This window comes from Aspergillus heteromorphus, assembly GCF_003184545.1.
Source record: "Aspergillus heteromorphus CBS 117.55 chromosome Unknown BO70scaffold_1, whole genome shotgun sequence".
Taxonomy (NCBI): domain Eukaryota; kingdom Fungi; phylum Ascomycota; class Eurotiomycetes; order Eurotiales; family Aspergillaceae; genus Aspergillus; species Aspergillus heteromorphus.
In genome coordinates this window covers 551,239-572,516 of record NW_020290406.1, presented here as the reverse complement: position 1 = coordinate 572,516, position 21,278 = coordinate 551,239, and the positions used below count along the sequence as shown (strand labels likewise).

Genomic DNA, 21,278 nt, shown 5'->3' with positions numbered 1-21,278 from the left:
TTAGGGTGAATGGGTCACTTCAGGCCAGTAGGCAATGATATAAATTCCAAGAAAAGAGAGATAGGGAGAGAGATTGTACCAGACATTTTAATATAATAACAAGCTATATCCCCAGGTTCACCTGCGCCGGCCGTGTTATCCCACCCAGTCAACCCAGCCACCAATGCAAGTACCCAAGCGCCATAATTAATTCCCAAAAAGACTCCGCACCGCGTTCAGCTCCAGAGCGGCGGGTGGATATATTCAGCCGCGCGGTCGAGGATGTTCGGGATCGTCCATTCGCCGCTGGTCGAGCTCTCGGGTGTCGGGGGCGGAAGGGACCCAAGACTCGGCGTCATGCTAGCAGGGACAACGCCCAGGCTGTTGGAGCCAGGGTTCAGATAGGCCGGCGATCCGGCCTGGCCGGCAGCACGGGCGGCCTGGGCGCCAAATGCGGCTTCGAGCTTCTCGAGGGCACGGAGGGTCTTGGTCAACGGCTTGGCCCATTGGGTTTGTGTGTCGACGACCACCGCAGCGGACGCGGGGGACGCAGAGTTGAGACCGGCGGGACTCGGTGCCGCTGTGCTGGGGGCTCTGGCAACGACATTAAGAGGTGGTGCAGTGCCGTCGGTCGGAGGAACTGGGACCTCGGTGCCCGCAAAATCGCCTTCGGCGTTGGCACGTTCGGCTATGATGATTTTGAGTTGCTGCAGCAGGGTCCAGAATCGGGGGATTCCCTTGGACTCCTCTGTTACAGCTAGCAGAAAGATAGAGCTAATTGCTCGTTGCAAAGCGATCCATGAGCGTGATGCGTGGGAGCTGACAGTGTGCATCTCGACGTAGGCTTCCACAGTGGTCATCAGATTGGCGACGCAGTCGGCGCGCATGCTGGATATCGCTGGGTCGTTGGAGTCGGCGGTCGCTTTGAGCGCCGGTCGGTAGAGCTCGGAGGAGAAGTAGGATGAGTGCAGTTTCAGGACGACGCGTTCCAGATGCTCAGTCGCTGAGAGACAGTATTTCCGATCTCGTAGGTGAGGCAGGGCCTCTATCATGATCTGTTGAATCCTCTCTTTGTAGCTTTGGATGGTCTTGTAACTCAGCTGCGAGTGAGGACTCAACATCCGGCTACGGACCACTTCCAGCGCGAGTGCGATGATCCGACAGAGAGTCTCGAAATAGGAGATTTCGCCGGGTTTGGGGTTGTCGCGGTATGCAATGTCTGGTTGGCAGACAGCCGTTGTTGAAGGTCTATCATAGGAAAGAGAAAAGTGGCTATCCTGCCATGCCATAGACCACCTATACCATGTTAGATCATATTTACTGCAGTAGTAAGAAAGGGTCTCCTACCAGACATGACGTCTGCGATACCGTTCCGCTGCGGAGAAGCGACTAGATTCAACATGCAGACCAAGCGCCAGACCCATTCGAAGGGTCATGCCAAGAAGAACGTAGGATATCCCGGGGTTCATGTTGTATGACAGGACATTGCCAATCACCAGCAGCGTCTGCATGGCATCTATTGTAGGCTGGGACAGAAAGTTTGTCATTCGAAGACATTGGTAGGAGCAGCATACTACATCCAATGAGTACAGTCTTTCACACGAGCGGGGCCATTAGAACACATACCGTAGACTTGAGAGGTCAGTTCCCTTTCCTTTCCTGGCAAGTCCGATGATTGGCAGCCCGAAGCCAGCACGGCGAATAGCAATCCCATGTAGGCAATGGTGACACCAAAGGGCCTCTGGGCTTGATCGGCATCGGCCCTGTACACCCCACCCATAGATGCCCTATTTCGTAGCATCAGGTCGAGGGTTACATCGAATTGTGCCACGTCTTCAAGCACAGGATAGATGGCGCCTGCTATATCACGATAGTAGTAGAAGAACCTGTAGCAAAACGCGGTTAACGCTTCACTCACAACCAACAAACGGACTATGGGGACTAACTCTTTGCACTGCTGGTCACTTGGAAGCGCACTGCAGACCGCGCTGATATCAAAAGAAGACATGTCGGAAGACCACAAGTCGACGAACGGATATGTGGCAGACTCATTATCCAGGCCCAGTTTCGGCAGGATTCCGTCCTCCAGGAGCGCCTGCAGCTGATCGGACCCGGACTTGTTGTTCAGAATATAGGCCAGAACCGACCTCGACCCGAGATGGACCGTGCCTTCGCCGAAGGTATTTGGCGCATGGATGCCCTCCCGCTCCGGGGAAGCACCCTTGGATCGGTTGCTTGCGTCCCCGCTTTGCACGCTGCCTGTCTCCATAGAACCCGGACCGTCTTCCGCTCTCTCAAGACCAACACGCAGGTTATTGATCGTTTGCTCCATCTCCTTCAGCCTGGTACGGACATTGTCCCACTCCTCCCGCGCAATTGAAACCCGACCTCCAACTGCCGGTATACTCGGTCCTGGTAGACTCGGCCGACTGATCCCGGCTTCTTGTTTCAGACGTACAGGAGTCTCGGCCGTAAAACCCAGGGCTTCCGCACCAGTGGACTGGCTCGGTGCCACAGGACTGTCGTGGTATGTTTGCGGAAGGGAATTGGTCATGACGCGCTTTTTCGAGGGACGCTCGTAGGAACAGAGATCGGCGTGGTCGCGCTTGACACACCCGTCGCAGGGTAGGTTACGATCGCACTTCACTTTCCGAGCGTGGCATGGATAGCAGGCTTTTGGTTCGCGGGCCTTCCGCTTGGTGCGGATGATGGCGTCGACTTGGGATTGCGGCAAGTCGGAGACGGGTCTCGAGGATGACGCCGTCAAGTCGGGGCCGGCGACAGACGGCGAGTACGACACGGACGGCTGGTAGGGAGATGTCATTGCGGTGCTTGTGCTGTGTGCGAGGCACTCGAAAAAAAGAGGGGCTTGGTATGGGGTTCAATTCGGATTTATCTCGGAGATGGATTGTTTGTCTGTCGTTATGCTGGAAGCTATCACATATGAACGGCAGCGACAAGTGGGAGAAGGAATGCGGCGCGGCACGGATTGGTAAACTGTATTCTTCACATTGATAGTAAGCAGTGATTGACTATCCCATAGGAAACAGGGTTCAGAAGGTAGATTATATGAGGGAGCCGCCCAACATCTCGTAGAAAGAATGTCCTCCACCAGGCAGCTGGGCGCAAAGACGAGTGGGCGAAGACGCACGGAGTTGGTTAGTGAGCAGCCACTGGCCCCATCGGGATGCCCCGTGACTAATCGCCATCGGGCTAGTCACGTGTTGGAGGGGGAAGCTTGGCGGGAGCCCTAAGCGGGGTCCCAGCTCCGGCGGAAGGATCAGAAAGTGGAATATTTTACAGATAATGTTAGGGGTGGAGTCCATGTGCTTGGAGAACCACGCCTCTATGTACAAGAAGGAATAACTGGTGTTCAGAAGAGGGTTCTCGGGCGTCTGTCTTCTGATCTTTGCTGAGAGTTATTCCGGTTCCGGCCTGATCCTTCTGGAACCTTTTCTGAACCCGCCGGAGCTGTATGCCCGTTGAACACAGAGAACAGGTTCTCCTCAGAAAATGCGCCAGGATAATGTGAATTTTTAGAGACCGGTGACAGGCTCAATTCTCCATCGCCAGTTTTTTCCAGGGGACCATGCGTCTTTGAAGATGGTTAATTGGCAGACGAGTATCAACTGATCAGGATAATGGATGGCAGATTCTGGCCTAGGTCCTGCTGGTCCAGCCAATAGCCCTGTCCGGACAAGGTTAATTAGAATGGTAGGCTAACTTTATCGGAGTTGACTTATGCACCTCGGCCCATGAGCTGCAGGTTTCTGCAAAGCATGTTGAACCGTACAACTTTAATCATTCTCGGTCTGGGTGAAGCATGTGTCCTCAAATTTCAAAACATGGTTTCTAGCAGGGTTTTCTAACATTAAATCGCATTATGGGCATAAGTTCTTGGTATCTATAAAGCTTCATCATCTTTCATCGTTGTCAGAGTCGTTGAAATTAGAATATATATCTCGAATGTCCACTGGGTCATTGGAATGCGGTCCGGATGTTACATAGCGAATCAGATCTTTTCGGTCTTCTCCTCGTCATCGCTGAAAGCATAGCGGGAGTAGCGCCGGATAGATTCCCCTTTGAAGTAAAAAACGAAGGGGATCGCGCAGCACGCTAAGGCGATAAAAGCTACCAATGAGCTCGCCCATTGGTACCCGAGACGACTATACATCTGCTCAGTGAAGAGCACGGTCGATGCACCCCAGATTGAGCGCAAAAATGTCTTCGCGGCAAGGGCAGAAGCGGCCTGGTCCTGATACGTATCCACTAAAGCCCTGTCAGCGAACACGTCAAGCAAGTCTGGTCGTGTAGACTAACCAAGATAATTGTTGGCGGAGTTGTACAAGAATATAAAGCCAAACCCAACGGGCCATCCTCCAATTGTAGGGCCAATCCAGTGGACAGTGGGATACGAGGTCCACGCAAAGATAAACAGGCCAATGGGTATGAACCAACAAGAGAACATCATCGGGATCAGACGAGCTTCGGCAGGAGGCTTTCCTCCATACTTGGCGTATAGCGATAAATAGTGCTTGTTGACGAAGGGCGCGCATGCGGCACTGGAGACAACCCCAATAGCGAGAGGAATGAACATAAGTCCTGTGGAACCGGCATTCCACCCTTTTCCAGATTGATATACCACAGGATATCTGAGAAGAAGATTAGGTATCCATCACGGCACATAGAGACTGATACTTACGCGATGAAAAACATGTACAAAAGGCCATATAAAACCGACATGTACACAGAAATAAACAGAACAATGGGCTCCAAAAACAAAAGCTGGAATGGGCGAATGAGGAAGACCCGCAACTTCTCTCCCGTCGACCGAGAATCAAGTTCCGTTTCAGTCACATGCTGTGGATCTTTCTCTACCTTCCTCAGTCTCACCGCTCTTCTCTTGAGGAGAGTAGGTGCATATGTCTCGGGAACAGTGAAGGTGATCAAAACCCATGCAACAAATGCCAAGATCAATTGCAACCAGTAGAGCCATCTCCAGTTAGTCGCATCCGCGAGGAAGCCACCAGTAAGTGGACCAATCGCAGGTCCCAGAAAAGGGCTGGCTGAGAATGCTGCCATGGGAACGCCTCGTTCTTCGTTCTTCCACAGGTCAGACAACGTACCACCGACCAGTGTCATAGGTGCACTGAATGCGATGCCATCAATTGCTCTGCAAACGATGAGAGTCCCAATGTTTGGGGCCACGGCACACGGGATGATGAATATCAAAGCCAGCAGTAGTGTGGCCGTGTATACAACTCGACGGCCAACCATCTCAGACAGGGGAGCGAAAACCATGGGGCCTAAAGCCGGTTAGTCGAGCAAGGTAATGAAGGAGACAGAAAGCATCTTACCAACGCCAAATCCAATGACAAACACGGTGACGACCAGGAAACTAACTTCTCGAGAGACACCAAAGGTTTCCATCGGCCCTTCAATATCGGCCGTGATGACACTGCTTGAGAAGGTGACGGTGAAGCATGTGAACGCAACAATCATGGTACAGTACCATTTGAAAGCTTTGGACCAGTTTTTTGGGTTCTCGGGGTCTTCAATACTGAACGTCACTAACTTCCAGTCTTTTATCCGGCCAGTAGATGTCGATCGAACTGGCTTCATGATTTCGCCTGTGATGGTTTCCATTGTGTATTCTTCCATGTTGGCGTTCTCGGTCACCTGGCGGTAGGGCAAAGCCAAAGGGTCAACCTGATTTCTCAGGGAGGTGGGTGAGAGGGAACGTGCGACATGCTTGTGTACGTTTTCAGGCTCGAACTCCTGCATATCGGGTCTGGACAGGTATCTTCGGAGATGTGTAGATGCAATGATTAGTACCAATTTGTAGATGCAAGCGAGAATTTGCTATCAGGGGAGGCCCCTGTCGATTCTTATAGACGAGCATGTCTAGCGATGTAGACCCGAAAGGTAGATGGCTTTGAGTTTGATCCTTCATGAGGTGAAGGGAGGGGAGATGAGGAGAGGTTTAAGGACGGAAAGTACCTAGACATTGCCCGAACAGGAAACCACCCCGGCCGGCCTGGCGTAGCAGGCTTGAAAGAGCTAGCCCCATCAGGCAATATGCTTCGAGCCCATCTAGTCCATTGATATCTACAACTTTGAGGTCACTCTTTTAAGCTTACAATTTTCCTGAACACGTTTATCCAGGGGCTGCTACAGAAATATCGCGATCCTATAGCTCAGCTAACATAGGTTATCAGTCGCGAAGAAAATCTTCGAAGGCTACTACTACTACTGGATAGGCACATGAGATGAGCGTTTCCTATCTGACTGGGGTTACCAGCGGTTTTAACTCGAATGATAGACACGGAATGCCATGGTGCAATGTGATGCAGAGACTTTTATTAAATGTGCCTACTCATCACGAACTGGACAGGATCAAATGCGTGCCTTGCTCCAGAACGTCAGACCTGGTTTTCAAGTCCTTGAAAGCCACGCTTAAACAGGAGAAACTCCGCCACTGAGCAGCTTGGCAGCCAATGTTTTTGATCAGTTGCTGCCACTGATGACTGGAGGGCGCTGCAGTTGCGCGATTCGCCCGGAATAGGCAGCCCCGGAGCATATTTCCCGAACAGGCAGCGTCACCCATGTGCAGGCAATTCCGTTGGTAATGAGAAACAGGGCAGCCCGGAAAGTCTTGGTGGAGTCCAGCAGTTTAAACAAATAATCTGGACTCTATATCAAGCAAGCGCCCACCTTGAAAGTAATCCAGCATCCTAGCTGGTTTCTCATTGGCAGCCAGGGATTATTCTTCGAGACGACTAGTAGTACTCCTCCGTAGCGCACGTTCCTCCTCTTCAAGCCACAGGGCAGTTTTAATCAAAACTAATAAGAATCTGGTTATGATAATCGATCTATGTCTTCCTTAACCAATCCCACATATTACATCAAGGGACTTTTCTACGTGCACGTGACATCTGCTTGAACACGGAGCCGGAAGCTAGTAATATTCCGAGACCACGCTTTGTATAACTCGACGCACACTCCGCACACTCCGCACACTGACCATTGCATCGGTCTCAATACACGGTCTATCAATGCGAACTGTCATGTTTTGGTGGTCCAGAGGAGGTGCAGGCCGGCTGCCTGAGGCATGTCGGGAGTTTTCCGGGGGAAAGCGGCCACACGTGACTGATAAGCCGGCGATAAGCCGGAAGCAGCCTAGCGCGGGGTGGTTTTTCCCACCCCCAGCCGTGCAGGGCGAATAATTTTGACGACCCCAACACCGACGAGCAGCTCAACGCCCGTCGCTGTGCTCCCAGTCAGTTGAAACTCACACGCTGGAGGTGTGTCTGTTGCACCTCGACAAAGGGGACCATTTTGTGCCTCTTCTCTTGACCTAAACCACTTGCTTTTCCCTTCCCTCGACCCCGTTCCTTGTCCCTCCCACCGACCGACTACACCTGACTCACCATGGCCTCCGACCCCACCTACCTCGCCATCCCTGGCTCAGTTGCCTTCTCTCGCTCCCGTGGACGTGCAATTGCTGCTAGCATTGGGGCCCAGGATGTTCGTGCCCAATGGGTTCACTTCGTCCACCTCTCGCAGCCGTTGGAAGCCCCCCAGCAGGAAGCTCTGGAGCAGCTTCTCCACTACGGTGATATCACCGACATCCCGCCCTCGTTCACAGCTGAGGATGGTGCATTCGATGTCTTCCATGTCTTCCCTCGCACTGGCACGATCTCCCCCTGGAGCTCCCAGGCGACCGGCATTGCCCACGTCTGTGGCCTGCGCAAGTATATCAAGCGCATTGAGCGGGGTATGAAGATCTCCTGCCTCCATGCCGGCACCAGCGAGTACAAGTCAGGGTTCCAGGACACCTTGCACGACCGGATGACCCAGATCCTCAGCGAGAACGAGCCCGACTTGCACCTGATGTTTTCCGAACACGCCCCCCAGCCCCTCGAGACAATTGCCCTCCACGGCAGTGACAAGTCCCCCAAGGAAGTTCTGCAGGAGGCAAACAAGCGGTTGGGATTGGCTCTCGAGGAGTCGGAGATCGACTACTTGGCTGAGGCCTACGGTCCCAATGGACCTATTGCGCGTGATCCCACTGATGTTGAGCTCTTCATGTTTGCCCAGGTCAACTCCGAACACTGCCGTCACAAGCAATTCAACGCTTCATGGGTTATCGATGGAAAGCAGATGCCCAACAGTCTCTTTGCCATGATCCGGAACACCCACAAGAAGAACCCCGAGTACACTGTTAGCGCCTACAGCGACAATGCTGCTGTTCTCGAAGGAGATCACTCTGCTTTCTGGGCCCCCAACTCCGCCACTGGAGAATGGAACCACACCAAGGAGCTCGTCCACTTCTTGGCCAAGGTTGAAACTCACAACCACCCCACCGCTGTTTCACCCTACCCGGGTGCTGCAACTGGGTCTGGTGGTGAGATCCGTGACGAAGGCGCTGTTGGACGGGGTTCGAAGCCCAAGGCCGGTCTCTCTGGCTACTGTGTCTCCGATCTCCTCATCCCGGGTCTGAACCAACCTTGGGAGCTGGATGTCGGCAAGCCCAACCACATCGCAACCAGCTTGGACATAATGCTGGAGGCACCCCTCGGCAGTGCTGCTTACAACAACGAGTTCGGACGGCCGTGCATTTCTGGTTACTTCCGTACTCTGTTGACTGAGATCGATATTGGCAACGGACAGACTGAGCTCCGAGGTTACCACAAGCCCATCATGATTGCCGGTGGTGTCGGTACTGTCAGACCCCAACACGCCATCAAGAAGCCCGAGGTCGTGAAGCCCGGTGCCTTCCTTGTTGTGCTGGGTGGGCCCGCCATGCTCATCGGTCTGGGTGGTGGTGCTGCCTCCAGTATCACCTCTGGTGAGGGGTCTGCTGACTTGGACTTTGCTAGTGTGCAGAGAGGAAACGCTGAAGTCCAGCGCAGAGCTCAGGAAGTGATCAACGCCTGTACTGCTATGGGCGACAACAACCCCATCAAGTTCATCCACGATGTGGGAGCTGGTGGTCTTTCTAACGCCCTTCCCGAACTGATCCACGACTCTGGTCTCGGTGCCACTTTTGAACTTCGTGAAGTTGACAGCACGGACAAGAGCATGAGCCCTATGCAGATTTGGTGCTGCGAGGCGCAGGAGAGATACGTCTTGGCCGTTGGCGAGGAAAGCATGAACAAGTTCACTGCCATTGCCAACCGTGAACGTTGCGGTTTCTCCGTTGTCGGCCGTGGCGGTGGCACGTCTGAGGAGGAAAAGAGACTCATTCTCTTGGACAGAGAGTCCGCTGAGTACCCCAAGCCTATTGACCTCCCTCTGTCCGTTCTGTTCGGCAAGCCCCCCAAGATGACCAGGGTTGTGGACTCCCGCAAACTGAAGCTGCCTGCTGTGGATGCCAGTCTTACCACCTATCTGCCTTCCCAGTCGGCAAACCCTCTTGAGCTTATCAGCGAAGCCGCGACCAGAGTTCTGTCTCTTCCCGCTGTCGGTTCCAAGTCTTTCCTCATCACGATCGGCGACAGAACCGTTGGTGGTTTGACCGCCCGTGACCAGATGGTCGGAAGATGGCAAACTCCCGTCTCCGATGTTGCCGTCACTGCCACAGCGTTGGTCCAGGGTGTCGCGACCGGTGAGGCCATGGCTATGGGTGAGAAGCCTAGTCTGGCTCTGATATCCCCCGGTGCGTCGGCGCGCATGGCAGTTGCTGAGTCGCTCATGAACATTGCCGCCGCGGACCTGGTTGAGCGCCTGAGCCGCGTCAAGCTTTCCGCCAACTGGATGTCGGCCAGCAGCCATCCCGGAGAGGGTGCTGCCATCTACGAGGCTGTGGAGGCTATCGGCATGGACCTTTGCCCTAAGCTTGGCATCAGCATTCCCGTCGGAAAGGACTCTATGTCCATGAAGATGAAGTGGAAGGACGAGGCTTCTCAGGAGGCGAAGGAGGTTACTGCTCCCATGTCTCTTGTCATCACCGCTTTTGCACCTGTCGGAAACTTCCGCAAGACTTGGACTCCCGCCCTTCGCCGTCCTGAGGAGGTTGGTGAGACTGTTCTCATGTTTGTCGACCTCTCGTTCGGCCGGAAGACTCTGGGTGGATCCGCTCTTGCTCAGGTCTTCAAGCAGGTCGGTGATGAGTGTCCTGATGTGCGTGATGTCGAGATCTTCAAGGACTTCTTCGACGCTACGCAATCTCTGCAAGATGCTGGCATCGTTCTGGCCTACCATGACCGCTCCGATGGTGGTCTGTTCACCACCCTTGCGGAGATGATGTTTGCCGGACGTTGCGGTGTTGAGATTATGCTCGACAACATCTGCTCCACCTCCAGCACCAAGGACGTTATCGAGACTCTATTCACCGAAGAGCTCGGTGCCGTCTTCCAGGTCCGCAAGGAGCACGAGATTCAGTTCCGTTCTTGCTTCGCCACCTGCGGTCCCCCGGCTGGCCTTATCCACAAGATCGGACGTGTTTCCGAGAAGGCCAAGCAGAACCTCACCATCTACCACAAGCACACCTTGCTCCACCGCAAGAGCCGTGCTGAGCTCCAGCAAACCTGGGCCACCACTTCGTACCACATGCAGAAGATGCGTGATAATGCTACTTGCGCTGACCAGGAGTTTGCTGGCATCCTTGACAACACCGACCCCGGTCTGTCATGGAACCTTTCCTTCGACCCCAAGGACAGAGCCATGCCTCTCATGACCAGCTTGACCCAGCTGTCTCCATTCAGCAACAAGCCTCGTGTTGCTATTCTGCGTGAACAGGGTGTCAACAGTCAGGCCGAGATGGCATTCGCTTTCAACACGGCTGGCTTCTCCGCTGTTGACGTTCACATGACCGATATCATCTCTGGCCGTGTCTCCCTCTCCAGCTTTGTCGGTCTTGCTGCCTGTGGTGGTTTCTCCTACGGTGACGTCCTCGGTGCCGGTCAGGGATGGGCTAAGTCCGTCCTTCTGCACGAGAACACTCGCAGCGAATTCCAGTCCTTCTTCCAGCGTCCCGACACCTTTGCCCTCGGTGTCTGCAACGGTTGTCAGTTCCTTTCCCGCCTTAAGGACCTGATCCCCGGCGCCCAGAACTGGCCCAGCTTCGAGCGCAACACTAGCGAACAGTACGAAGGCCGTGTCTGCATGGTCCGTATCACCGAGTCCAACCCGTCTCGTCCGAGCGTCTTCCTCCACGGCATGGACGGCTCCTCCCTCCCCATTGCCGTCGCTCACGGAGAGGGCCGCGCCTCATTCGCCCCGTCTTCCGGCACCGACGCCCAATCCTTCGTCAGCGAAGGCCTGGCCCCCGTCCAATACGTCGACACCACCACCCTCAAGCCTACCACCAAGTACCCTGCCAACCCCAACGGCAGTCCCGAGGGTATTGCCGGTGTGCGCAGCGCCGACGGCCGTGTCCTGGCCATCATGCCTCACCCCGAACGTACCGTTCTGGGCGGCATTGCCAGCTACCTGCCCACCAAGGCCGCCGAGGAGTGGGGTGAGATTGGCCCCTGGGGTCGTGTCTTCTTCAGCGCCAGAAGATGGGTTGGCTAAAAGTTGGATGACACAACTTCTGTCTGTCTGTCATCGTTATCTTGCAAATATGTGGTTTGGTCCACAGTTCTAATTGGAGTTGAGAAAATAGCTCGACGCACGTGTCGGGACATTGTGCACATCATTGTTTTCTTTTTTTTATCATGATATAAATACATCTTTTTTTATGCCTTCTATAGCTTTATTTCCTTTTGCCTTTATGCTTTATGATGACATGTGTTGAATTGAATTATCAGATTCACTCTTGCAAATACTACTCTGCACAGATTAGGAACTCAGAATGTGAATGCTATCAATCCTCTTTTGTTTCTCATGCGTATTTCCTCTCTAACTGAGTTTGCATGTTGCTGGATGTTCTGGAGTTATGAAAGAAGAATACTAATCTGTGAGCATACTGCAATACGACACAAACGCCCGACATGCTTTTTGACTATCATCCATTGTGCGCCCCAGACCTGGCGACAAATTGACTATTCACTCACTTACCCACTTCACACAGTGCAGACGCAGTCCATTTATTCACTCAGCATGGATACATCCATTCACTCACTCAACATGACGCCGTCAGGAAAAGGGGGCTATAAAAGCCCCCAGCTTCAGCGCGAGCCTCTATTCTTCAACCTCCCCTCTTCACCACCGCGCTCTAACATCCTTAACCACTCTCTGTTTATCCCCATACCAGACAGACCCTTACCACACTCCCAAAAAAAAAAAGAACCCCCGAAAAAGAACGCAAGCGAGAAATAAAATGGCGACACCTACAGAATTCACCCGCTTCCTCGAGCTCCCCGCAGAACTCCGCCTCATGATCTGGGAACGAGTGCCCCAACCGACGCGCATCGTCGGCCTCCTCGCTCGCTTCAAGCGCCCGTACCAAGGCCGTGGTCGCCCCCCAATCTATCCCAAGATGAACTACATCATCCATCCTCGCACCGAGGCCATCTTCCCGCCGCTTCACGCCTGCCAAGAGTCCCGCACTGTGTGGCTCCGCCGCTACTACCAGCCCCCGCGATCGACGCGCATCGAAGTACATGACAAATCTCACACCATCAACTTCAAGACTCCATTCATCAGCTACGAGACGGATATCTTCACCATCTTCGACGGGTTCAACACATATCACGAGAACACCCGATTCCCGGTATTCTCCGGCCTGGATACATCCCGGATCGAACACATTGGGATCCACAATATCTTGAATCGAGCTGGACATCACTTGGTACGGATGCCGCCCCTGCATGAACTACCTAGCCTGCGCAAAGTATCGATGCTCTTTATTAAGCCCATGCACAACAACAACCCCCAACAGCCATGGGGGGATGATTTCCCGGTCGATGTCCAGCGCATGGACTTTGATGTCCGGGCGATTGGGGATGAGGAGATCCTTCGCCATCCGATATATGGGCCCAATGCGAGTTTGTCGGAAACGCTTCACCTGAGTGACATTGTTGGATCGGTAGAAAGGTATTGGGCGCTGATGAGGGCGTGGTTGTGGCACGTGTGGGCGGTTGGCCGAGTTGGGGACGATAAGATATATTGGAGCCATGTTCTGTCGTTGGAATTTGTCAGATATTCTCTTGGAAAGAGGGCTGATTGTCCACTGGAACTAACGGGTTGGAATAACTGGAAGAGGCATGAGAGAGAAGAGATGCTTGCGTGGGAACCGCCGTTTGAGATCGATTGCAGGCTTTTGACTGTGAAAGATTAGAGTGTTTCCAGAAACGGGGGGGCTTCTCAGAGCGACCTACAATAAGTACTGGTTGGCAGCTCGGTGAACAGTGGGGATGGGGTGAGGGGAAGAGTCATGAGAGGTTGATGCTCGCGTGGGGACCGCCGCTTGTCAGCTCGATCGCAGGGTTTTGTCTATGAGAGATTGGGGAGTTGAAAGAACTGGGCGGTTTCTCAATGATGAGCAAACGTGGATGAGGGATGGTTGGCAGCATGGTTAAAGGAGGGATTAGTGATCCTTACAATGTCCTCAGGGTAGTGAATTTGAAAAAGAAAAACGCTGCAAATAATATTCCAATTCCCGGGTATCACGACCTAGCCAGTAATCCAAATCCTAAGAAAAATAATAACACGAGTTAAAGTCCCTGCTGTCCACCTGCTTTGCGCCATTCAAGTTTCTCGGCCAAGATCTCCCAGCTGATCTGGCCATCAACCCGTCCTACACCCCTCAGACCGGCTACCATGAAAGAAACCAGTCGATCGAACTGATCTTTGATGTCGCGCACTCGTTGGAGGTAATGTGTTTCGTGGAAAGAGGCAGCGAGTTTGTCATCGTCAATGTCGGATTCATCTTCCTCTTTGTCCTCATCATCACTCTGTTCATCGTCATCATATGCAGCACCCCGGTTGAGGCCTTTCATGCCCTTGCTTGCAGTCCGGGCATGGTCAAGGTGGTTATCACCATAACGGGAGGTTTGGATATCTGCGAAGCAAACACAGAGGTCTAGAATGGTGATGGTTGCTTTGTGAAGAGGGTGTAGGTTTGCGGACAGAAGACATTGTTCCTGCAAAGAAGACATGTACGAGTGATGTGCTGCGATCATGGCATCCACGTCAGCGGACGCAGAGAGGGTTTTACGGAGCGACGCGGTAGCCGTGGAGACAACAAAGTCCGTCATGTGGCTGTATAGAGCGTTGAGAAACCAGATCATGTTGTGCCGTAGGGCATAGCTCAATGTGTTGTTTCGAGTGTCCTGGATTTTGTCGGATTGGTTGTTGTGCTGCAGACGCTGTTTCACGATTGTCTGCTTTGCTCTGCGGATCTGCATTAGGAATGTGGAAATACGCTGGTAGCCCGAGATGGCGTCTTTGGTAATGATATTCGCGACGGGCCAGGGTAGAATGTAGTCAAATGAGATAGCGTTGAGGATTTTGACTGATCTGTTGCGACTACTGGTGTCAATATGGGCGTCCTGGTTTGTTCGGACAATGAGCCTAGAAGGATCAACCAAAGGCAGGATATCGAAGGAGCTCTGGGCTAGTTCTGTCAGGAGGAACCGGTCACTCCAGGCGCCTTTCCCTCGATCGATAAGATCAAATATCTTGCTGTCAATTGGTCCAAATATGCTCATATCCTTGCAAAGATAGATGTACTCCAAGGCTTCAAGCGACCTCCACAAGCCGCATTGCTGGTCAAGTTCTTTGCGCAGCAGCGCTGACGCATAGGAGTGGTTTTTGTCCACCATCCTCCCGAATGCAGTCTCGAGCAGAATGGAAAAGGGAAGGCAGAATGAAGCGGAGCCTGCTGGTAATACGTCTTCAAATGTCAAAGAAGACATACTTATTGTTTCTTCAATCTCAGACATATTTAGGTGTCGCAAAAACATCATGCTCTTGCCCGTGATGAAGATCTTGTGCGCGATCGGGTGGATAAATTTCGGGGCCTCTAGAAGTCTTGAAGCCGCGTCCAGTGTGTACCAATCGTGCCATAGCGTCCGCAGATCACCATGATTTCGGTTCTCAAGAATGAATAATTCGTTTCCGGGTGAAGCTTCCAGCTGCCCTGTTTCCATCCAGAGGCGGATTGGGCGAGAATAAACATCGAAACACGAAAAGAACAATTCAGCAAGGTTAATGAACCCATCATCATCACCGGTAGCTTGAGTCAGGCAAATTAGATCGTACATTAAATCAAGGCACCGCATGGAAGACCCCGATACATCAGATACAAGGCTAGACACAAGTTCCGATAACATCAAGAGCAGTCTAGATTCACGGCGAACATCTTCAAAGACCTGCAGAAGACTGGCAGACACGGTTGACGCTCGAGAAAGAAGCTGGAGTTGCACGCTCGACAGGAATGTATCAAACCTGCTCAGATGACTCTCAACGCCTCGATGAAAAGTCTGCATATATGGAATGGTCTGTGGCAATTTGTTAAATTGCCTGACAAGATCCAGTTTGGTCCCGATCGAGCTCAATGCTCGCAGGAGTGACAGGAAGGTCACATTCGACAATTTTGCGACTGCGTATCTCCTGGATATTTCGACCCTACCGTCAAGTCGCCAGAAAAGAGATGTTGGCAGTCCTTGCAACATGAATACAGTCTCTCTTATGACCTGCAGCTCCGTGATGACCCGAGAAGAGGGTTCGCCCTGGTCAGCGACCGGGTTCTCTGCACTATTCCAGAACTGTGCTCTTTTGATCAAGTTCATGAGCTCGTCATCCTCCCCGGAAGTAAAGAGCTCCTCGGGGATCACATAATCGTCCTCTATGTCTATGGACGTTTGTGTTTCATTCCGCGTACGGTAGCTGTCAGTGGATATGGATGAAAGGTCGTCATCCGACGAATCAGCACCAAAGTCTACACTCTCCCAAATATCCTCCTCACAGTACGCTGATCCAGCAGCGTCCAGCTGGTTCCAGACGAGTGGTTTTACTTCCTCTCTGAGCTTGGGTCTTGCGACCTGATCGACCTTTGAGAACTGAGCAGGGTGATCCGCCAGCTGCAACAGTAAAGATAAGATCTCTGGAAACCAGGGACTGCGATGCTGGTCCAGCTCCGTCAGCCGGGCACGAAGGGCGTCTGCCAGCTCATCTCTACTAAGGACCTGGAATTTCTCCTGTAGTCCCTCGAGCTGCTTCGCGACGGCGAATTGGTCCGTGCGGGTGTGAGCGTGCGCCTTGAAAGTGTCCTCAGTCCGACGTTTCAGGGTCCTGAACTGCAGCGTGTCCTGTACGGATGTATCAGCATGGGATCTGATATGGCCGGGGCTCAAATGGACTGGAGTAGTAGATACCTTTCTATCGGACTGCGTGATGGAGGTGATTAGCTCGTCTGTTAGCGCACTCAGATCGGCTGCGGCGGCCATGATAGGCACAGCAGCAGCAAGCCAGGGTCGAGGGGATTATCTTCCCATGACCCGACAGCCAGCTAAAGCCCGTGAGAATGGAGCAGACTGGGTGCGTTACGCGGCGCTGACGCTTGGAGCCGAAGAGCGGGCGGCAAGTCGGAAGGCAGTGTTTGGGGGTGCGGGCGCGCTAGCCCCTTCTGGGAAAGGCGGCAAAGAATGATTGCGATAGCAAGTCACTTACCTGTCGTGTGTCGCCCAGCCAGACCCAGACTCCCAGACTCCCAAACTCATCTCTTGTCGCTCTTTCCTCCGTCATCTCGTCCTCAGGCGCTCGCTGACAGGCAAGATGGCTGTCGCAAGGCCCATTCGCATGCTTGGTGCCTCGTGCATCATCCTTATCCTCTTTCTCATCTTCCAGATGAACAAGTCCCCATCCTTCTCCATTAGTAAGGGGCCATACGCTGCGCAGCCGTATGAGGGCATCACGACAGATCCCCTCAAAGACCGTACGCCCCCACCAACGCTAGTTCCTTCCCTTATCTATGCTTAAATCGAATCCCTGTGGGCTAACTTGATCGCTTTGCTTCCACCAGCAACCGGAGAACCTTCGGGCAAATTATGGCGTGTGACGGACGGCGACTATTCCCCCGAGAGCACCAACTCCCCTCGTGCCAACGCAGCCCTCATCTCTCTGGTGCGCAATGAAGAGCTGCACGAACTGATCCCGACCATGCGTGACCTCGAGCGCACCTGGAACAGCAAATTCAACTATCCCTGGATCTTCTTCAACGACCAGCCGTTCACGGAGGAGTTCAAGAAACGGACCCAGGAGGTGACCAAGGCGAAGTGCTACTTCGGTATATAAACCCGACCTCAAGTTGCGATGGCTATGGCTTTCTGACATCCGTTTCCAGAGCAAGTGCCCAAGGAGCACTGGGAAGTCCCCGAATGGATCAACTGGGACCTCTTCCAGGAATCGGCGCAGATCCTCAAGGAGAAGAAGATCCAGTACAGCGACAAGGTCTCCTATCACCAGATGTGCCGCTGGAACAGTGGCATGTTCTACAAGCATCCCGCTCTCAAGGATATTCGCTACTACTGGCGCGTCGAGCCCAAGGTCAAGTTCTTCTGTGACGTTGACTACGATGTCTTCCGCTACGTGGCGGACTACAACATCACCTACGGATTCACGATCAACCTCTTCGACGCCCCCGAGAGTATCCCGTCTCTCTGGCCCGAGACCAAGAAGTTCCTTGCCGCGAACCCCTCCTACCTTTCTGAGAACAACATGATGGGTTGGTTGACCGACGATCAACTCCGCCCCGAGCACACTGCCGGTGGAAACGGGTACTCGACCTGCCACTTCTGGTCCAACTTTGAGATTGGAGACATGGAGTTCTTCAGAGGCGAGCAGTACTCTGCTTACTTCGATCATTTGGACCGCGCGGGTGGCTTCTACTACGAGAGATGGGGTGATGCTCCTGTTCACTCGATCGGTATCGGTCTTTTCGCGGATGCGTCCAAGGTCCACTGGTGAGTCGGCTGCTCCGAGCGTTAAGAGAGAATTTATTCTTACCATGTCCCTTTCTCTAGGTTCCGCGATATCGGATACAACCACATCCCTTACTACAACTGCCCCAACTCCCCCAAGTGCTCCGGCTGCACACCCGGCAAGATGTACGGTGGTGAATCCTGGCTGGCGAAGGAGGATTGTCGCCCCAGCTACTTCCACCACGTCGGAACGCACTAAACGTGCCAAGCCATTACCTCTGCATCATACATCAAACCAGTTGTGCATAAATCACGGCGCGCATTTCTAAACATGGCCATTGAAACCTTCCCCCGTCAGATGAAACGAACAGGTATCGTTTCCTCCTGGCCCAATCCTATCATAAACATTATACTCTCGTGCTTGGCGCCAGGGACATGCTTCCCTCCATCCCGGTACTAGAGATTACCTACGTGTCATTTTGGCATTGTAGGTGGTATATGCGGGTCTCGGTGTGCGCGCGATCGTCACGGCCTTGTTTCATTCTCGTTACATACATACATACAGTATCATTCTTCATTCATGACCAGAGTCATCCTCAAAATCCATATCAGAAAAAATCTCGGCGGCGTTTCAAAGGGAGATTGTTGGTTGTCCTTTGGTTTTTTTTTTTTTTTTTCCCTTTTTGTTTCCCTCATACTTCCGTCGTCGCCCTCCTATCTATCTAGTCTTCGCTGTTGTTATCTATCTACCTTGAGACAGGATCGCTGGAGCGGCCTTGATTTGTACCTATATCATTATTCCCTGTGCTTCACGCTGTTGATGCATCATCAAAAGATACTCAAATACATTAATTTGGAGAGGTCCCTCTAGTATTGGTCTCATTACCGCCTTTATTTCCTGACCTCCCTGGTTATTAGATTACGACCTACCACCTCGCAAGGGTGTCGTGTCATCGTCACGGTGTTGTTTTATATAGTATCATCCTACATAGTAGAAACTGCGCAGTCCATTCCACAGCCACCAGAATTAACACCAGTAGTAGCACCCACCAACCCCGTATATCCCGTAGCAAATTATACTAGAACGACGCCGTCTTATTTTCCGCACTATGACCAATAATACAGAAATACAGACAAATGCTCACACACAAAATTTATAAGTAGCACTGGTATAGCAAAAGCACGCGGTGCCACCTCCATTTAACCAACCCCCCAACGGCCAGGAAGTCGGTATCAGATGGGATGGGATGGATAATCAAACACCACCGAGAGATAACTGGGAAAAAAAAGGGACCAGCGACTTCATTCCAACTGCACTTCTAGAGTATGTATACAGCTTTCCTATCTCAATTGACGCGGCGGGGGGGAAGAAACATGACGAGATATAATTTCCGGACAAGGGTGTGTGTGCTGTTTACTCCTCCTGGGGGTAGAGCTCTTCCCGGAGAGCGACACCCAGCTCCTGACGAAGACCCTCAAGGGCCTCGAGGTATTGCTTGTACTGCTCCTGGGTCTCGACCTTGGCCTTGATACCTGTGTATGGAAGAGGGGGTGTTAGGTCTGGCTTGTCTTGGAGGGAAAATGGGATGGTGGTGATCAAATCAGGGACAAGGACGGAGATGAGATAACGCACCCTCGAAGACGCGGACAGCGGTGGGGAAGTCGTTGACGCGACGAGCAGCCTTCAGGGCGGCGGTGAGGACCTCAACGGAGGGAACGAGATCGTAGGCGAAGCAGTTGTTCAGGTTGCGCTATTGTGAAGGGTGACTTGGTCAGTATATTGCCTGATAGGTGATCTGCCAATGGCAGCGTTGCTGATTACGGGGGGGTGATTGATAAAGGAGCTGGGACGTGCGAGATGGGCGCACGGCTTACCTGGAGCTCGAAAACATCCTGGACACCATCGAATTCCTTCTCAAATCTATTGACAGCTTGGTCAGTCCGGATGTCATCCGCAATTGGATGGTGGGTGGTGGCATCAGGAAGGATCGCTCGGGCACGGTGTGAATCTGAATCCCCTTCGACCGGAACCGGGGGCAGTGTGGGTGTGGTCTCGGCGCCCAATGGCTTCACCGATCGTGAGTGGCATACCTGGCAGAGAATTCCTCGTATGTCTCATCCTCGTGGTGGCCGGAGAAGCGCTTCGCGGAGGTGCTGAAGCTGGGACGGCCGATGGACAGAGCCACGGGGGCCTGGACGCGGGCCCGGGGGAATTGGGTCGCTCTGAGGAAGCCGGAAGGGCGGACGGCGCGGGTGGCGACGCGGAAGACGGAAATCGGCGACATGGCGAGGGAGGGGGTGGGTTGTGGAGGTGGACGAGTGGACGTGGGTGAGGGGAGAGCGGACGGGCGAGGTGTTGACGAGGTCGAAGTCAGAGGTGTAGCCGGCTGCGCTAGGATTTTGCGGGTGGTGTGAGGTTGTGGGTGCCTCAGGCGGGCAACAGGTCAGCCCGTCATTGATAATCGCCTGCCTTTCCTTTGCGGCTTTCTTCCCGCCCGCGCCCGAGTCCGTCCGGCCTCAGGCATCAAAGACCTCCATCAGGCCGTCAGGCCGCCATGCTGTCATCCGCCGTCCGTTCCGGTCGTCATTTCTATCTGCCGCCTTTGATTGGAGGAGGCGCACTTGCGCAAACTGCGCCCGTTGATTGGTCCGCTGCGAGATCATGGATCATACACTGCAGCCGTGAAATCCAAGGTGTTTCGTTTCGAACAAACTCCTGGTAATAGCTGGCTGGATCCAGGGACCTGGATATTATTGCATTGCTGCAATGAGCCTGCAGGTGGTCCGCGTTCCAGATCCTGCCGCCCTTTTTGACTTTTGGCTGCTGTTGACTTGCACCCTGGTTGGCGATCATTTTAACCCTCCTAGTCTCAATTTTGAAGCATCCCCTCAGTTTAATTGCCGCCATTCATTCCGGCTCCAGATACATCGGACTCTCGTCAAAGTCCCTGACAGATTCGTCATGAGATTTCTGCTTCTGAAACAACACAATCCCGCCGCTAGTCATGCAATGGTGTTCTCGAAGCCTCGAGGATAATACTAGAATACCTGGAGGAGCCTCACATTAAACGTAGGACCCTGTAAATCTGAAACGTCGTATGTTCGCACAGATCGGAACCCTGGACCGATCTGGGCTCACGGTTGACTGCTGGTACTACTATCTACTCCGTACTTCCATCACTTCCCCGCCTGCTTTCGCGTACCCGAATTGAAACAATATGAACCGTTGACGTTTTAAGTAGCCGGTACTGATTTTGATTGACATCATGCCACTAGAATACCTACTATCTATCCAGAGAGAGCTGAGGCCAGGCCAGTGAGGCATGTGAAAGTAGGAATGTGGTGGCCTGTGGTCTGTGGTCTGTGGTCTTTGGTCTTCCCCATGGACTCCGTAATAGATGAGATGAGATGACGACTGACCAGTCACTTTCCGGCTATTAGCGGCCAGTTCCCAGATCCGAGCCATCGAGCCATAGCCATCATCGA

At 53.1% G+C, this 21,278-nt stretch overlaps 7 protein-coding genes across 7 annotated transcripts; 3 read left to right on the top strand and 4 right to left on the bottom strand.

Moving 5' to 3' along the window:
• Positions 1 to 110: 110 nt before the first annotated feature.
• BO70DRAFT_357287 (putative C6 transcription factor) lies at positions 111 to 3,245 on the bottom strand. Its single transcript, XM_025542001.1, has 4 exons — positions 1,926 to 3,245; positions 1,606 to 1,865; positions 1,327 to 1,552; positions 111 to 1,275 (listed from the first exon to the last, which is right to left on the bottom strand). Exons 1-4 carry the CDS (start codon positions 2,801 to 2,803, stop codon positions 216 to 218), a joined length of 2,424 nt encoding a protein of 807 aa, XP_025403880.1. The 5' UTR covers positions 2,804 to 3,245; the 3' UTR covers positions 111 to 215.
• A 746-nt stretch (positions 3,246 to 3,991) lies between these two features.
• On the bottom strand, positions 3,992 to 5,763 carry BO70DRAFT_282908 (MFS transporter; the record flags this gene model as incomplete). Its single annotated transcript, XM_025539063.1, has 4 exons — positions 3,992 to 4,248; positions 4,300 to 4,631; positions 4,682 to 5,285; positions 5,337 to 5,763. 4 exons carry the CDS (start codon positions 5,761 to 5,763, stop codon positions 3,992 to 3,994), a joined length of 1,620 nt encoding a protein of 539 aa, XP_025403879.1.
• A 1,647-nt stretch (positions 5,764 to 7,410) lies between these two features.
• On the top strand, positions 7,411 to 11,771 carry BO70DRAFT_327073 (phosphoribosylformylglycinamidine synthase; the record flags this gene model as incomplete). Its single annotated transcript, XM_025540684.1, has 1 exon — positions 7,411 to 11,771. The coding sequence occupies one exon, from the start codon at positions 7,411 to 7,413 to the stop codon at positions 11,497 to 11,499; it is 4,089 nt and encodes a 1,362-aa protein (XP_025403878.1). The 3' UTR covers positions 11,500 to 11,771.
• A 476-nt stretch (positions 11,772 to 12,247) lies between these two features.
• On the top strand, positions 12,248 to 13,207 carry BO70DRAFT_424888 (2EXR domain-containing protein; the record flags this gene model as incomplete). The annotated part of the gene is made up of 1 exon (XM_025547629.1): positions 12,248 to 13,207. The coding sequence occupies one exon, from the start codon at positions 12,248 to 12,250 to the stop codon at positions 13,205 to 13,207; it is 960 nt and encodes a 319-aa protein (XP_025403877.1).
• Positions 13,208 to 13,510: 303 nt separating this feature from the next.
• On the bottom strand, positions 13,511 to 16,617 carry BO70DRAFT_375898 (putative gamma-tubulin complex component GCP5; the record flags this gene model as incomplete). Its single annotated transcript, XM_025545092.1, has 2 exons — positions 13,511 to 16,181; positions 16,543 to 16,617. The coding sequence occupies 2 exons, from the start codon at positions 16,615 to 16,617 to the stop codon at positions 13,584 to 13,586; spliced, it is 2,673 nt and encodes an 890-aa protein (XP_025403876.1). The 3' UTR covers positions 13,511 to 13,583.
• Positions 16,618 to 16,647: 30 nt separating this feature from the next.
• Positions 16,648 to 18,444, top strand: BO70DRAFT_327065 (glycosyltransferase family 15 protein; the record flags this gene model as incomplete). Its single annotated transcript, XM_025540683.1, has 4 exons — positions 16,648 to 16,807; positions 16,895 to 17,158; positions 17,216 to 17,834; positions 17,895 to 18,444. 4 exons carry the CDS (start codon positions 16,648 to 16,650, stop codon positions 18,049 to 18,051), a joined length of 1,200 nt encoding a protein of 399 aa, XP_025403875.1. The 3' UTR covers positions 18,052 to 18,444.
• Positions 18,445 to 19,059: 615 nt separating this feature from the next.
• Positions 19,060 to 20,205, bottom strand: BO70DRAFT_3722 (cytochrome c oxidase subunit VI). The gene is made up of 4 exons (XM_025544837.1): positions 19,884 to 20,205; positions 19,668 to 19,713; positions 19,426 to 19,543; positions 19,060 to 19,325 (listed from the first exon to the last, which is right to left on the bottom strand). Exons 1-4 carry the CDS (start codon positions 20,075 to 20,077, stop codon positions 19,207 to 19,209), a joined length of 477 nt encoding a protein of 158 aa, XP_025403874.1. The 5' UTR covers positions 20,078 to 20,205; the 3' UTR covers positions 19,060 to 19,206.
• Between the last annotated feature and the right edge of the window lie 1,073 nt (positions 20,206 to 21,278).

Excerpts from the sequence above, each read along its gene's own strand:
- BO70DRAFT_357287 (XM_025542001.1), bottom strand. The coding sequence starts at position 2,803 with ATGACATCTCCCTACCAGCCGTCCGTGTCGTACTCGCCGTCTGTCGCC. Across the intron at positions 1,866-1,925 it reads AGTGACCAGCAGTGCAAAGA|GTTCTTCTACTACTATCGTG; the intron begins GTTAGTCCCCAT and ends GTTTTGCTACAG. Across the intron at positions 1,276-1,326 it reads TATCGCAGACGTCATGTCTG|GTGGTCTATGGCATGGCAGG; the intron begins GTAGGAGACCCT and ends AACATGGTATAG.
- BO70DRAFT_3722 (XM_025544837.1), bottom strand. The coding sequence starts at position 20,077 with ATGTCGCCGATTTCCGTCTTCCGCGTCGCCACCCGCGCCGTCCGCCCT. Across the intron at positions 19,544-19,667 it reads AGGATGTTTTCGAGCTCCAG|CGCAACCTGAACAACTGCTT; the intron begins GTAAGCCGTGCG and ends CCTTCACAATAG. Across the intron at positions 19,326-19,425 it reads CGCTGTCCGCGTCTTCGAGG|GTATCAAGGCCAAGGTCGAG; the intron begins GTGCGTTATCTC and ends TTCCATACACAG.